This window comes from Monodon monoceros, unplaced genomic scaffold (assembly GCF_005190385.1).
Source record: "Monodon monoceros isolate NGI ecotype Baffin Bay Population unplaced genomic scaffold, NGI_Narwhal_1 Contig4164_ctg1, whole genome shotgun sequence".
NCBI classification, from domain to species: Eukaryota; Metazoa; Chordata; class Mammalia; order Artiodactyla; family Monodontidae; genus Monodon; species Monodon monoceros.
In genome coordinates this window covers 12,456-28,856 of record NW_021700065.1, presented here as the reverse complement: position 1 = coordinate 28,856, position 16,401 = coordinate 12,456, and the positions used below count along the sequence as shown (strand labels likewise).

The window sequence follows — 16,401 nt, the reverse complement described above, 5'->3', positions numbered from 1 at the left end:
TATATATATATATATATATATATATATATATATATATATATATATAAAGAATGAATGATAACCACAATGAGTCTAGTTAACATCCATCACTACATGTGGGACATTTTCCAGTCTTAAATGAAATCTATAGCTACAGACTTTTATAAAATATATATCTAAAGCAAACCTACAATATATAATATGTCTAAATTATTTAAAATTATGGTAAATTTTAGATTTCAACTTAAAAATGAGAGTATTCATAATTTTTCAAAAATATTTTAGAGGATATATAAGCAAAAAACTTTGAAGATTACTGTCCTAGACAAACTCTCACACAATATATACAAAATCTAGATGTTCAATTTAGTCTGCTTAAAAAAATTTTATACTCTGTTTATTATTTATTTACTGTTATGCAACTTGCAACTTTTCTAAGTGGGGTAATGTATTATAATAAATAATTGTATTTATTATATTTGTATATTCAATATATTATAATCATAAACAATATATTAATTATATTTATAGAATTATATTCATACATATATATTCTTCACTCTCAGACCTACTAAATGTAGATCAGTAGGGGTTGGTTCTGCCCATTTTTTAAAAAAATTTTTTGAATTTTATTTTTTTATACAGCACTTTCTTATTAGTCATCAATTTTATACACATCAGTGTATACATGTCAATCCCAATTGCCCAATTCAGCACACCACCATCCCCACCCCCCCGTGGCTTTCCCCCCTTGATGTCCATATGTTTGTTCTCTACATCTGTGTCTCAACTTCTGCCCTGCAAACCGGTTCATCTGTACCATTTTTCTAGGTTCCACATACATGCGTTAATATACAATATTTGTTTTTCTCTTTCTGACTTACTTCACTCTGTATGACAGTCTCTAGATCCATCCAGGTCTCAACAAATGACTCAATTTCGTTCCTTTTTATGGCTGAGTAATATTCCATTGTATATATGTACCACATATTCTTTATCCATTTGTCGGTTGATGGGCATTTAGGTTGCTTCCATGACCTGTCTATTGTAAATAGTGCTGTAAGGAACATTGGGGTGCATGTGTCTTTTTGAATTATGGTTTTCTCTGGGTATATTCCCAGTAGCGGGATTGCTGGATCATATGGTAATTTTATTTTTAGTTTTTTTAAGGAACCTCCATACTGTTCTCCATAGTGGCTGTATCATTTTACATTCCCACCAACAGTGCAAGAGGGTTCCGTTTTCTCCACACCCTCTCCAGCATTTGTTGTTTGTAGATTTTCTGATGATGCCCATTCTAACTGGTGTGAGGTGATAGATACCTCATTGTACTTTTGATTTGCATTTCTCTAATAATTAGTGATGTTGAGCAGCTTTCATGTGCTTCTTGGCCATCTGTATGTCTTCTTTGGAGAAATGTCTATTTAGGTCTTCTGCCCATTTTTGTTCAGAAAAAAACCAAAACAAAACTCCACATGTGATTCTCTGAACTTGTGGAATATGACCATAGAATGTACCCCAAGAAAGCTCCAAACGGATTAAAGACTTAAATATAAAGTAAAATGAAATCATGGAATAACTAGCAGAAAGTAAATCTGATTAGTTATCAGATCCCTAGTGGGGTAAAATTTTAAGTGATGAAGTAAAATGAAAAAATTAATTGATTCAGTTATAAAACTTTTAAACTCAGAATGAAAAAGATTAAATAATACTGTATAAAATTTATATATAAAATGATGAAGTTTTGATTGTATATTGTCATGCAAATTGATTAGAATAAAAAATAGGACCTCGATGGTTAAATTTTAAAAAATCACAAGCAATTTACAAAGAGTACATGCAATATCAAAACTGCATTGAAAATACTTCATCTTACTAAATTTTTTTATTGACGTATAGTTGATTTACAATGTTGTGTTAGTTCCAGGTGTACAGCAAAGTGATTCAGTTATGCATATATATATAACTGTTTTTTCTGAATCTTTTCCCTTAGAGGTTATTACAAAATATTGAGTATAGTTTCCTCAATGTAGCCTTGATTGTAGAAAAAAACTTACAATGTCCCTCAATAGGGGAATATACACTCATACAATGGAATATTATAAAAAATTTAAATAAATGAACTAGATATGCTAGGATCAACATGGTTTAATCTCAAAAACATAATGTTGACTAGGAAAACCAGATTATTTATATGGTGTTTAAAAACCACCTAAAGCAATACTATGTATCTATTGTTTAAGAATCTCTACATCTGTAGTAAAAACATATAAAATGGACAGAAAAGATACTCTGGTTAACCTCTAAGGAGGAAAAGAGGGTAAGATAATTGGGGCAAGGAGACTTTACTTGAATTTGTCATATTTTATTCCCCCTATTAAAAGAACTTAAGTAAATATGGTAAAATGTTAACCTCTATTAAATTTGAGTGGTAGCTACATGGCTGTCATTATTTGTAATTGTCTGTGGTTGAAATATTTCAGAAATAAAAAATTTAATAGTAATAGATGGAAACCCTTCTAAAATGAAATTACTTACAGGCCAAGGTGGTGGGACAGAAGTTACCTCTGGAGTATGAAAATAAGCAACACCATTATGATAAGTGTAAGGATATCCAGTTGAAGTTGTTAGATACATTGTTCCAGCAGCTGGCATTACACTGGAACCTAAAACAAAGTGTAAATAGTAATAACTGAAATGTTCAGTTTGACATTTAAAAATGTAATTTCTGAACAATGGAAGATGTTTATCTTAACACATATATATAGTTACAGTAAAAATTGAATGTTATAAGTTCTTTAAAAAATTCCATATGTTAAAGTATCTTTGAAATATATATTTTCAAACTCACTACCTTAGAGCTTTTGTTAGCTTAAGGTAAATGAAAGAAAAAGAAACAAGTTTAATAAGGAATACTAAAAATTCACCAATTCAGATTTTAATACTAGTATAATGAAACACAAAACTTAACAATTGAGGTTATTATCAGCAAAGTCATTATTTTTACAAATATAAATTACATACAATTTAGAGTTTCCTGAAGACTATAGACACTGTAGTGAAGTTCCTAAGATCTTAGTAAGACTGTCTATTTGTAAAAGGCCAAAGAAAATGGAGGCAGTGAAATCAGACAACATTCTACTTTCCTCAAGACACTTGTTCCACCTTACAAATTCTTTGGATCTACTATCAGCAAGCCCTCACTCATGCTATGACTATATTTTATTCTCTAGTCTCCCTTTGCTACAACTGCTGCTATTACAAACATGACCACAGACCTTTCTGTTGCTAATTTTGGGTCCTCATCCCTTTTCCTAGGTGAAAGTTATATATACCCCTCCCCCCAAAATTAAAAAAAAATTCTTTTTTGTCAGGAGAAGACTTTAAAAATTTTATATGCCAAGTTAGATTTAAGTACTTGACCAACAGGTTATATAAATTACTGAACTGGCAATCCTCCTTCCACTATACTAGTGCTTCTCAAAATTTAAAATTCATTATAATAACCTAGACAGCTTATTAAAATACAAATTCCAGGTCTTTCAAGAGATTTTGATTCAGGAGGCCTGGGATAGGGCCTGAGGAACTGCATTTTGACAGATTCCAAGTGAAGTGTTGGTGGCTGCAAACCACACTGTAGGCAGCACTGGCCTGCCACTCTAAATAGCAGTACTACTTCTCAGCTTTTATATTTTCACCACATTTTATCTGTATTGTTATAGCGTATTTTAGTGGTTCTTAATCCAATGCTTCTGAGAATCTGATGAAAGACACAGACCCTTTTCTCAAAAATACATATATTCAAACAAAATTTTGCACGCAATTCAGAAGGTCTATGGATTTCCCTCCAAAGATCATCAAGGAACCACAGGTTCATCTGTTAAATAAATAAATTTTGAGTGTTTACTATTACAGGGCATTGAACTAGGCCCTAGTGATACAGCCAAAAAGAAAAAAGAAAAAAATTGGGCATGCCATGGCCTCTATCTTCATAGAAGTTAGGTTCTGGTAAGGAAGATAGTCATTAGCTAATTACACAATTAATTAAATACAATTTTGATAAAGACATGAAGAGGTAGTATAGGGTACAATGGTGAACATTTCAAATATATATATATATATATATATGTATATATGTAGCATCTGTGAGGAAATGACATTTGTTTTGGGCTGAGCTTTAAAGAACGAATGGGATGGCAAAGATCACTCTAGGTAAAGAAAATAGTATATCAGGAATACGGTTATGTTCTGAAACTGAGGGAAGGCTAGATGGCTAAAGCATGGAAAGAAAAGAGAAGGACAGCTCGAAATAAGCAGAGAAGAACATGATAAGATGTGCACTTCTGAAAGATCACTCTGGCTGCCTTGTGTGTGATAGGTTGGAAGGTAGCATGACTGGATTCAGAGAGAACAGTTAGGAGGCTTTTCTAGAAATTAAGGCAAGCAAAGTGGGTAGCTGGGTCTAGAATATTGGTAATGGAGATGGAAAAGAAGTGATAGATTTGAAAAAAAATGAGATAAGAATACCTTATATTTTGTAAATATATCTTTAATACTTATTCTTTCTTTGTAGAAAAGTAAAAATAGCTTTGGAGTCAAACTGTCCTGGATTTGAAGGCTAGCGCTACCATTTGGTTAAGTTATTTAACCCCATACTTCTCAAATTTGGGCCTAGCATGGTTATGTCAGGAAATATGAAAAGGCACAGGCTGAACATGGTGATCTTCTTACAGAATCAGTCTTATTCAAACAATTATTTTTAGGAAACATTTTAATAAACAATAGTGTTATAGAACAGAATCCAAATTGCACATGAAGTTTTATATAAACCATGAGACTTTAAAGACAGTTTAAAGAAAATTAAAGAATTTAAAGAAAATTTATAATTCTGGTATGGTGCCATTGGGTTAAGACCCACAACATGACCAGATTAACTTTCCCCTACATTTAAGATTATTTCAGCAGAAATGTTTCTAAAACAATGACTTTACCTTTATAAGCTGAATTTTCTATTTACAAAAATAGAACTAATAATACCTCACAGATTGCTGTAAAGATTAAATGAAATAAATGAAAACCCATAACATTGACCCTTGTGCTGAATAGTTCTTAAATAACTATACATCTGTTTGAAAGCATTCAGCATATTGCTGATTTATGTTCTATTTTTAGCAACTTGTGGGTCATAATATGAACATTACTAGTTGTTCCTACTGATGGTGATAATGGGCTAAAGAACTGCTATTACATGTTATAGCTTAACTCTTGCAACTAACAATAGTAGTCTGAAAATATTCAGCATTCTGCCATATTTACTGCATTCCATTTTGGAGTATCAACTTACTAAGGACACTTCAGTTATCTTCTAAATTAACAAATACTAAGTCAAAATTAAACTTGATATCTGTTAACTTCTAAGTCAAAAACAGAACAGTCCAAATGAGCACAATCTATTAATTTGTTAACAGATGTACAATATCCACCTAATGATTTAAACATCCCAGTAGACACTAGGACACAGCTAAGGAAGAATAAAAAATTGAGTTACAAATTTTATGCAAAGTTTCTCCTTCTAGCCAAAGATTCTGTTGGAGATTTTAATAAATATTATAGGTAAAAGTTAACTGTAAAGATGTCTAACTTAATAAATGGGAAGAGTGGGAAAAAAAGAGTAGAGTCGAAAGCATTACCAAAATTTGAGGAAGGCATCTAATTTAGCCAATTCCTAAAGCTTTAGGGATTGTTTCCTCTGTTAATTATGATACATGTGGTTGGGTTACAGTATGTACCATACAACCAGAGTTTCTGATATTTGTTCTATATTTTCACTTTCTGTAATTTTACTCTAATTTTAAATTACTTTGTTAATTAGAAAATTTTCTAAATAGTAATTAACTACTTTTAATTTCTTTTGTAATTTTAAACTATATTTTTATCATAAAAGATTTTTCCTTTAAAGATGTAACTATATGGAATATAGTTAAACATCATTATTTATATAAATTTTGCCTAGCCCCCCCCACCCTGCAAACTAATATATTTTAATTTGTGGTAAGAAATATTCATTTGACCACCAACTTCACTAAATTTACTTTACTAAATGAAAGAAAGCTGATATTTTAATGAAGTTCTATTAAAACTCTAATATTTCAAAAAAGAACCATGCAAAAATACTGAAAAATACATTAGTTCTCAATACATACGAGGGATCCCTACTTGTTGTTTTCTTATTGCTGGACCAATGTTCAGTTTCTTGTCCTTGTAATTAAGTTTTTCAGCCTAAAATAAGAAAAAATGAATTATTTTATTATCATTCTTTGAAAGTGGCAAGGCATAGTGGAAAGGGCAAAGTCTTTGGATTTAAATAGATCTGGGTGTGAATCTTGGTTCCAGTGCTCTGACCTTAATTCCTCACCTGACAATTTACTAGTTATTAGTGTATGTGAGGAGAGAGGTGAAAAATTTGAGTCGCCTTACACACGTGGTCCCAGCTAAGGTCAAACAGGGTGACACTGTTTTCTTTTTCCATCTTTTATACTGTAAACAATTGTCCTTTTCATGTTCTATTTAGTGTCATGTTTTTCACATTTTTGTGACTTATATTGGTATTTTTGCTATTTAAAATGGCCCTCAAGTGTAGTGCTGAAGTGCTTGCTAGTGTTCCTAAGTGCAAAAAGTCTGTCATGTGACTTAATGGAGAAAATATGTGCTAGCTGGGTTTAATTCAGGCATAAGTTATAGGGCTGTTGGCCACGAGTTCAGTGTTAATGAATCAAAAATATAAATTAAATATAATATCTTTAAACAGAAGCACCCATAGGACAAAGTTACGTATTGACTGGCTGATGAAAATATTGTGAGCAGAAGCTTGTGGGAACCTAGCCCTGTGTTCTTCTAGGTGCAGCACTTCAATATTTGCTAATTCAGTGTTTGTGGTGATTTTATAGAACACACCATTACAAATAATGAGAATCGACTGCATATGACTTAAATACAATTTAAATAAAATTTTTTCCTAAAAAATTTAAATGTTACAGTTGCCAAATTTAAAGTTATTATATATTGAACTGCAGGCTATAGACTTTTTCTATGAGTGCTCTTAGTTTATATAAAGTTTTTCAGAGGAGGGAAATGATCTCAGATAACCTCACTCTAGGAATCTACATTTGTAGTGTTTTTTAGGAATTCAGAGTGCTATTAACACTTCAGGAAAGATACATCCTTAAATTCTTAGTTTAAGCAAATAAAGTGAAAAATTATATTACAACTTCACAACCATACTTACATAATTATTTGGAATTTGTTTTTCTGCAGATAAAGTTTCTCTTTAATCTTTTTTTCTTAATTCATTTTTTTGGAGACCAATGTCAATCTTAAGATGCAAAGAAGATAAAATTTTTTTTTTTTTTTTTTAGCAATCAATCATTGTACTGGAATCCTACTATTATTAAATTAATACCTTAAAGGATTAGTTTCAGAGAAAGAAGTTCTAAAAATTAAGTTAAATACACCAAAATATCTTACCTCTTGTAAAATTTTTTGTGCATCTTCTTGTGCTTCAAAAGTGACAAAGCCATACCTAAATAAATGCATTAATTATTATCTTAGAACATTACATTGGAATATATTAAGATTAATTTTTTTTTTTTAAGAATGGGCCATTGCGGGGGACTTCCCTGGCAGTCCAGCGGTTAAGCCTCTCCACTCCCAATGCAGGGGGCATGGGTTCGATCCCTGGTTGGGGAACATCCCACATGCCTCAAGGAGCAGCCAGAAAAAGAAAAAAAAACAAAAAAGAAAGAATGGGCCATGGTAGGAGTGAACATTTTTCCTTGGTGCACCAGTATGCAAAACTTAGGAGAATCATTCACAGCTTATCACTGTCACCTCCTCTTAAAGGGAGGGGCCTAAAAGAAAAAAAACAACCCCGGGGATCTTGAAACAGTTTCAGACCTGAGCTGTAAGTAAGGCAGGAAAGCATGAGAGATTTGTATTCTGGTTTACAAATTGGGATGCAATAAATTTCAGTCCAGAGCACTAATCTCCTTTTAAAATGATAAAAGTTTGGTTTAAATAGAAATCAAAGTAGAAAAAAACCTTTAACAATTTAAAAGTTTCAACATAATAAAATTTTTTATGTTGGTAAATGAGTATACAAACATATTATTTACTATTATCAGCATACATAAACTGATAATGCAACTATTAGTATATTTCCCAAATAAAATTAATTAAAAATATGTACAACCCAGACTTTATATATGCTTTTTCATATATACTTGTTACCTTCAGAGTATAAATCATATGATCAAGACACAAATACACAATGTATGCCATGTCCAAAAAGCCAAAATAGGTAGAAAAAAAGGAATGAAAGAAATAAAAAGTATATCCCCCGAAAATGTAATCTCTATTTGCATAACTTAAGGAAACTGTTCTGAGTAGTGCTAAACTATTATTTTCCTCAATTCATAATTACTATTATATAATTATGTATTGTGTAATTAGTAAACATTTACTGTTTCTTCAATTCATAATTGCTGTATTATATACGAATTTTCTTTTTTAACAAAGGAATTTCTTTTTTTCTATTTGCCCAAACATTAAACAACGGCTAAAGAAATATTTTTACGTTATTATTAGTTTTTTTTTGGTAGAACACATATACCACCCAGTGGAAAAAGCATAAAATACAGTCTACATTTCTATGTGTGTTTTTCAATGATTAAAAAATGTATATTACAAATTCTATAATAAAATAAAATAAATAAATAAATAAAATAAAATAAAATAAAATAAAATAAAATAAAATAAAAGAGGTACAATCTCACTTCATCCTAATATTGATTGTCAGTCTCAGGAAATATCTCATTTGTTTAAAAATAACCTCTGCAGGATCTCATCTCTTCCAAAGTGTCCACCTGTCATACTTACATGTAGTTTCCCACTAATATAATTTTCCCTCTACCTTATTGGTCCCTTCTTTTATGCCTATAAGTATGTATATATTGTCTTTTTTTCAAGAAAACAAACATAATCCTTCATCGATTTCTTTAACTTTGCAGTCAAACTTCTTAAGAGAGTACCCTATGCAAACTACCGTTTTCTTCTCTGGTATTTGGCTTTTGAATATACCAATCCACTGAAACAGCTCTAAGGGCACTAGACAGTTCTAGACAAATCCTACTGCTTTTTTCCCTTAATTTTCATTCTCCTTGATTTGGCAATTAAAAATCATTCTCATTAAGAGTTATATTTCTCAGATTAGTCCCCTAATTAGGTCTTTGAGGCACAACCTATGGACATTCTTTTGTGTCAGCCTTTTTCAAGTAAAGTTCTCTCTAGTCTAAAGCAGGTATACAATTCCAAAAATATCAGATTCCTTTAGCTTCTGGTTCCTTGGCTACTGGACAAGAGCTACTTGACATTAAGTGCTTATTACCGAACAATGAATGGTCCCTCAGCCTTTGCAAGAATAACTTTCCAATAAATTAAGGAATATTATAGTGTTACTATTCCTCCAAAATACACAAACACACACACACTGAAATCAAAAGGTAGGAGGAAAGAAGAAGGCATGAAACTCTCTTTTAAAAAATGGAACCAAAGTAAATTAGTATACAAAACCTAGTAATCCAATAAAAATACAACTGTCAATTCCATGTACTATCCATAGTGATACTAACCCTTTGGGCACTCCAGCTCTGTCATTTACAATCTTCACTTCTTTTACAGACCCATACTGGGAAAAAAATTTTCTTAAATCATTTTCATTTGTCTAATGGTATAAAAAGAAAACACACAAAACCATTTTAATTGATAAAAGATGAAACAACTCTTATGCTTGGTTTGGAGACACAAAAGGTAACATAAATAACAATATGGATGTAAGAATGCCTCTCATCATAGAAACAGTGCATGAAACCACTAGGTTATTAAAATCAATATGAATACTTTGCTTTATGCAGAGTTGTTAATACTATGTCGTAAAATATTACACTGCAATAAAATATTTTAAGCTGAATTTTTAAAAAACTACAAAGAAAGTTCACTATTTAAAGGAATTCTTGTTCTCTAGTTAGCCAGTTTTTAATAAAATTGTACTAGGCATGGCTATAACTATACTAAGGGCATACTACTATTGGTTCTTGTGATTCAGAGAGGCCCACAGTCATAGCAGTGGAACTAGGTTATGCTGGCCTATACCAGTCACTCTATTTTAATCAGCAGAGTCCCCAGGAAAAGTAAGGTCTTAGGAAGGAAATATATTTCCAAAAGTACCTGAACTCAATTTGTGATAACAACAGAGAGGCTACAAGATTTAAAGTTTTTAGATGCTTTATCTGTACTCAATATACATGTCAGCTAAATACAGACATTATGATGATATGCAAAAAAAATTGAGTCATAATTAGACTATCATGTAGAAGATGCCTACAAAGATAGTTTGGCATATCTGGTTTTAATTGAAATAGTCTCATAATAGACCCATATCACCTTTCTCTAGAGTATTCACACAAAATTCATTGCAATTTCATTTTCTGGTTCAGCTATAAGTGTTTGCCCCCAAGAGGAACTTTAAATATCCATAGAAAAAATTTTTCTTTATATATTTAGGAAAAGACATGCCTAACAGCAGAGCAATATTTCTTGAGTTCCACTGCTACCTCACTACTTACTGGTTTTTAGTTGGTAACCTAAAGCCTGCTAAACTGGATGATGACAAATACTGAGTTAATCTGAGAATAACTGACTGCCTCATTTCAATAAACACAAAATGGAATCAACGTCAGAATAAGGTTTCTATTAGAGACTTGAAAACAAATTAATTCAAACTATTCTCTGATAGAAAAATCACTAGCTCAATTTTGCAGCTCCATTTCTTTGCTGAAAAGTAAGGAGACAGAAAGTCAAGATGATTAAATATTAAAAAGGATGGGCTGTAGGGTTCTAAAAAGAAGAATTTTAAAAAGTTTGAGACTGCTTGCTACTATGGTAAACTATTTCCTTGCTGGAAATTACCTATGGTTTTGCGAAAGGTATAAGTATGAGGGAGAGATCCCTAGCAGTTATGTTAAAGCTATGACTGTATTGTAACAATGGCTCCCAAAGTTCATATTGTAGCTGATTGGCTTCAATAAAAACCTACACTAACCTAGCCATATAAATTATCACATTTATTGATTATTTATTTAAAAGTATACTAAGCTAATATAATATAAATTCTGAACAAGAATATTCAACTTGAATATTTCTGGTCAGCTATTAATATTTGCTACAGAAACAGAAATTTTTTTTAAAAAATAAGCATTTCATAAGAAATTATTTTCCTTAATTTATTTTTAGTGAACCAATCACATACTTGCTTAAGACTCACAGTTTTGACAAATACATTAAGTGTAACATTTATCTTGAGCAGGAAAAAAGTAATTCCATACAAATTGTGAGAGATTGATCATTGGAAGATAGCAAGTATTAAATGTCAAATATCATACCCTAATTGCACAAGTTTTTTTTTTTTTTATTAAGACAACTCTCCCTGAAATTTCCAGTATGTAATATGGAAGCTTGGAAATCCTTCGATATATCCACTTGGAAGTAAGAGTGTTCCTAAATTATCCATGCTTGCCTTTCCTGTAGGTGTTTAACTACCACCACCCACATGGGGGTGCTGCAAAACATCTCACAAAACTATGCCTCTCTGAAAGAGTGAAATGGCTATTACATTGTTTAAACATATTACTGTTAAAATGCTTTATTCTGACTAGGACACAGGCCTTTTTTAGTGATCAAATTCTAAATTAGGTGATAGAAAGCAACCTGCAAAAGATAGAAGTCTAGGAAGTTACTCAGGAGCCTAAGATGAAAGTTGGGATAAAGAAACAGGATTTCATAAAACTGCTGTGTTTTTGTTTTCTTTCTCCTTAATTGAGTCTTCTTTTGAAAATTATAGTCACTCATTATTTGGGCTATTAGAGTGTTATGTAAAAAAGTATAATTAGTGTGGTATGGTGAAATAAAGCATGTGGAGATATGAGTCAGAAAAATAGAATTCTAGTTTTCACTTTGTCACTAAGTAGCTAGGAGCTTATAGATATGTCAGTGAGCCTCAATTTCCTTGTATGTGAAACTGGACAATTATATATACTCTATTTAACCTACATTGTTGTTGAAAAGATTCTTTGTATTAAGACAATTTGAAACCTACTAATCATTATGCAAATAGCAAATATGTTATTTTTAAAGTTGCAGGAAGAAACAATTTCTGAGAAATAAAACACTTCTAATACAAAGAATACACTATGTTGCATGCATAATTAGGTACCTTAAGGTCGATTCCTCCTACAAAGATGCGATTAGGGACCACTGTTCCATATCTTGGGGCACTTGTTGGGTTATTCAAAGGCACAGGTGACACAGGATTAGGGGATGGAGATAATGAATCTGTTTGCATCTGATTCGATGTTTGCTGTAAAATAAAATTCTTTTAAACTCTTAGTACTGGGTATAAGTTTTGATGCAGGATGAAAGCATATATCCTTCAAAAAGATAAGTCATTGACAAAATGTAGTATTTCAGACTTTAATTTTATGCTAATATTATGAAGATTATAATTAGAGCTAATAACTTTTGGGGGCAACAAAAATATAAGAAATGTAGAATTCATTCCTCTACAGAGACGATCTTAAATCTTAAATATATTATTTAAACATACATATGTTAGTTATTATTAACTGTACTATTTAAATATTATAAGCATTAAGAAGGAATATTAAACTCAAAAAGAAGTTTGAAAAAGAGAAGAAAAACCCTGGACAGCTAGGAGCTGGCCTGGCACAACCAACTAGGCCCTGGTGTTAGGAGTTGGCCGGGAACTCACAGCTAGGCTGTGGTGTTCTCTTGTTAACAGAACACCAACATCGGGCAAGGCTCCTCTGTGATTGTGGTGGATGAAGATAAAAACAAGATCACTCCATAATCATATCTGTACATTGACAAAAACAAAAGCATTACCCAAACCACAAGAATGACCAAACGTCCTTCTATCCTGCCTGATAAGACTGCTCCTTTTTTTAACAATCACAGCTTTAGCTTCAATCTATTTTTCTTGTCTCCTAGGTAAGAATTAACATACCCAATTATAGAATTACTCCCACCTCCTGACAACACGTATTTCAGAGTAAAGCTTTCTTCATTAAACCCTCTCTAAAAAGTGCTTAATATAAGCTTAAATCCTATAATAAGTTCTTCTAACACTTTGCTGAGAGGCCGCATGGTGTATGTTCTTCTTTGTTGTTAATTCAGAAGATCCAACTTTAATAAACTGCAGGTGTATTTGTGGTAGTCTTTGGCTAAAGGGCATTGACAAGTAAACAGACTCCAACACAAGTTCACGGTTTTTCAACTCTAAAGTCAAATTTTTAAAATGCACTTGGCAATTGGAAAAGTGGACCGATTTAGTAAAAAAAAAAAAAAAAAATTGTATACCTATAACTCATAGGTATAAATTTTTATACTAAAATTTTTATACTAATTTTTTCTTTATGCTAAAGAATTGAGTTCTTATGTTCACAATTCTAAGTCAGGGGACCTAATTTAGATTCTAATAAATATATATTAACATATACACCTTTGCACAATGGCAAGATAGTAGACTCCTCAGGTACACCTGAAAAAAAACAAGACTTGAGAATAGAATTTTAAAGAGAAACTAATTTAAGAACTTGCTAATTATTCTCCTTCTGGGAACACGAAACAGACTTTTGAGACCCTAAATGAGTGCTTCAAAAAGATTGGAGTTGATGATTTAAATTCTCTGAAAAACAAATTCATGAAAATGAATTTCCAACTTAGATAATGGAGTTGTTCTTTTTCACATTTGCTCTCCTTTCACTTCATTGGCCAATAAAACCATAATCCCTAAATTAATCTCTGCAAGATGTACAGAGAAATGGCTAGGCCAGTAGTGACTATGGGGCTATAGGCTGGACCTTATGGGCTCTATTCTCCATCTAGTCTTAAGGGGGAAAAACACTCCCTAGTAAGGGAGTTCATAAAAACATCTCTTAAACCACAGAGTCATCATATTTAATAATTGCTATGTTGTAGTTGCCAATTAAAGAAACTGGGAATCCTAAAAGCATCCTCCCTGGGCATCTGGACGTTATTTGTAACTTCAGTCACTTTACTTGTAAGACATAGTGCCCAGACTGGATGATTCTGGGATGCTTAGTTTTACTTTTCAAGTGTGGATTTGTATTGCTAGAGATAATAGAACAGCTTTGGTAGATACCATCTTTTCTCTCTGCTGGGTTACAGAATGTAGTCATTACCTATTTGCAAAGTTAAAAAAAAAATCAATCTTCATGAAATTCTCTTCTTAAAAACAAAATGAATTCAATGGATGACCTCTTTTGTTCCAAATTTGTTTAAATAAAAGTCAACTCCATTAGTTTTCATTAAGAGAGGACTGACTTGAATGGAAGAGAACAGAGTGCTTTATTTCCAATCTTGAGAAATCAGTTAAATGACACCGAGGAAGGAAAAACATGAACTTTTTACATATCACTCACTTCATTCTTCATTTTCTAAGACTCCTGTTCTATTGTGGGTTCCAACTGTTTTATTTTTCTCCTTACCACTTACCAACATGTAATACCATGTAATTTATTTATTATGTTTGTTGTCTGTCTCTTTCCACTATAATGTAATGTTCAAGAAGGAAGAGGGTTTTGCCTGTTTTGTTCACCACAGCATCTAAAGTAGGGACCATATATAGCACATGTTCAATAAATATTTGTTGAACGAATGAATAAATGAGTAATTTCTTCCTGCTCACGATATGCCAACCCTTAGGTTGTGGGCTGAAGACTACAATATGAATAATAGCCTAGAAAATATTTTAATCTTGGTAGTAACAAGGCTCAGGTAGAGACAATCTTTAAGTTCCTCAGAGAAGGTTAGCGATTCACTGAGTTAATTAAGAAAGCCTCAAATTCTACTGGCAATAATTTTGCAAACGTATGAAAAGCACTTAGATTGGTGCTGTTTTGGGGTTAGAAGTAAGGGTCCTTAGTAAAACTTCTAGTACTAGTTTATTTAAAATTTCCCCCAAAGTAATGTGCCCCCACTGCCTCCTCCCCTCTAAAATTAACCTCGAAATCTATCATCTACTTTGCCAACAAACACAACAGGAAAAGGGCGGGCTAACCGTCGCAGTTACGGCCTCCGTACTCCTTCCCCTCCGAAGCCAGCAAGCTGAGGCGGTGGGGGAAATGGCTGAGGCGACAACTCCCTTGGGTTCTCTCGGGTCATCATGAACTTGATCACTGTCTCGAGGATCCACCCCCTCCCCACCAAAGTGCGGGAGGGAAAAGAAAGCTAGCCAGCGAGAAATTTTGCCCTGCAAACCCGCCAGCAGCAGTGGCGGGAACCCTCAACGGCACCGACCCCGACGCCTGCCTAGTGTGCAGCCTGCCCTGCGAGCCTCGCATGGCGCTCGCTGATTGGCTGCTGGCGGGCGCCGCGCGGGGCGGGGCGGCACGTTGCCGCAGCCCCTCGGGCCTAAGCGGTCTCCCGCCCCTCCCCAGCCCAGCCCTGTCTGGCTTGGGCGCGCACCTGGTGCTAGAGGTTCCGGTCCGACCTGGGCTAGAGGTTCCGGTCCGACCTGCCGCTACCCAGCCCCGCCCCCGACCCCCGCCAGGTCTCTCGGGCCTTCTGGTCCCCAATGACCAGTCGAGGAGAGGAGGCGTCAGTCGCCAGGGCAACGCCTCAGGGGGGCGGCTGGGCGGAGTCCGGTGGGAGTGGGCGTCAAAGACGCGCGAGCCTAATTTCGGCGGGAAAGCTGTTTCTCTAGCCTGGGCCCGGCCTGGTGCACAGGGCCCAGCCACCCACCGCCTCCCGGTCGCTGCCGAGGTCTCCCAGCCCGTCTACACCCCGTCCAGGCCCGGTGGCCGCACCTTCCCGACCCCACGACACAACCCGACGGGGCCTGCAGGCGGGCCGCTCTTCGTCGCAGTCGATGGGGCTCCCTGACCACGTTACTTCCCGACAAAATCGCAGGCTCTAGACTCGCCCTTCCAGCCCCTCACAGACGGAGTCCACATTTCTCCTTCTCCCCACTACCCCGGGGCCCAGGACTCCGGGCCATGACCGCCGTACTCACCGCCCCGGACTTGGTCTCCATCCTCCTCTCTGTTCTTCAAAAGCCAGGGGGAAAGGAACAGAAACCTAAGGTTTGAAAGCACCTTCGCACCCAGGAAGCAGCACCACGTTTCCCGACGGAGACTCTCTCCCACTGGCGGCGACGGCGTTGGTGGCAGTTGCAGGGCCGGAGACTCGGACCCGGGTCTTGAACCTGCCACCCCGGGGGGTGAGGAGGGACAGGCGGCGTCGCCTAGGGCGGTGGACTGCGGTGCGGGC

General features: G+C 34.5%; 1 protein-coding gene across 1 annotated transcript; it reads right to left on the bottom strand.

Annotated features, from left to right (window-relative positions):
* Positions 1 to 2,517: 2,517 nt before the first annotated feature.
* LOC114884142 (protein boule-like) lies at positions 2,518 to 16,165 on the bottom strand (the record flags this gene model as incomplete). The annotated part of the gene is made up of 6 exons (XM_029202898.1): positions 16,145 to 16,165; positions 12,305 to 12,448; positions 9,666 to 9,757; positions 7,504 to 7,558; positions 6,183 to 6,258; positions 2,518 to 2,645 (listed from the first exon to the last, which is right to left on the bottom strand). Coding segments are annotated over exons 1-6 (516 nt in total), but the record flags the coding sequence as incomplete, so codon positions are not given.
* Between the last annotated feature and the right edge of the window lie 236 nt (positions 16,166 to 16,401).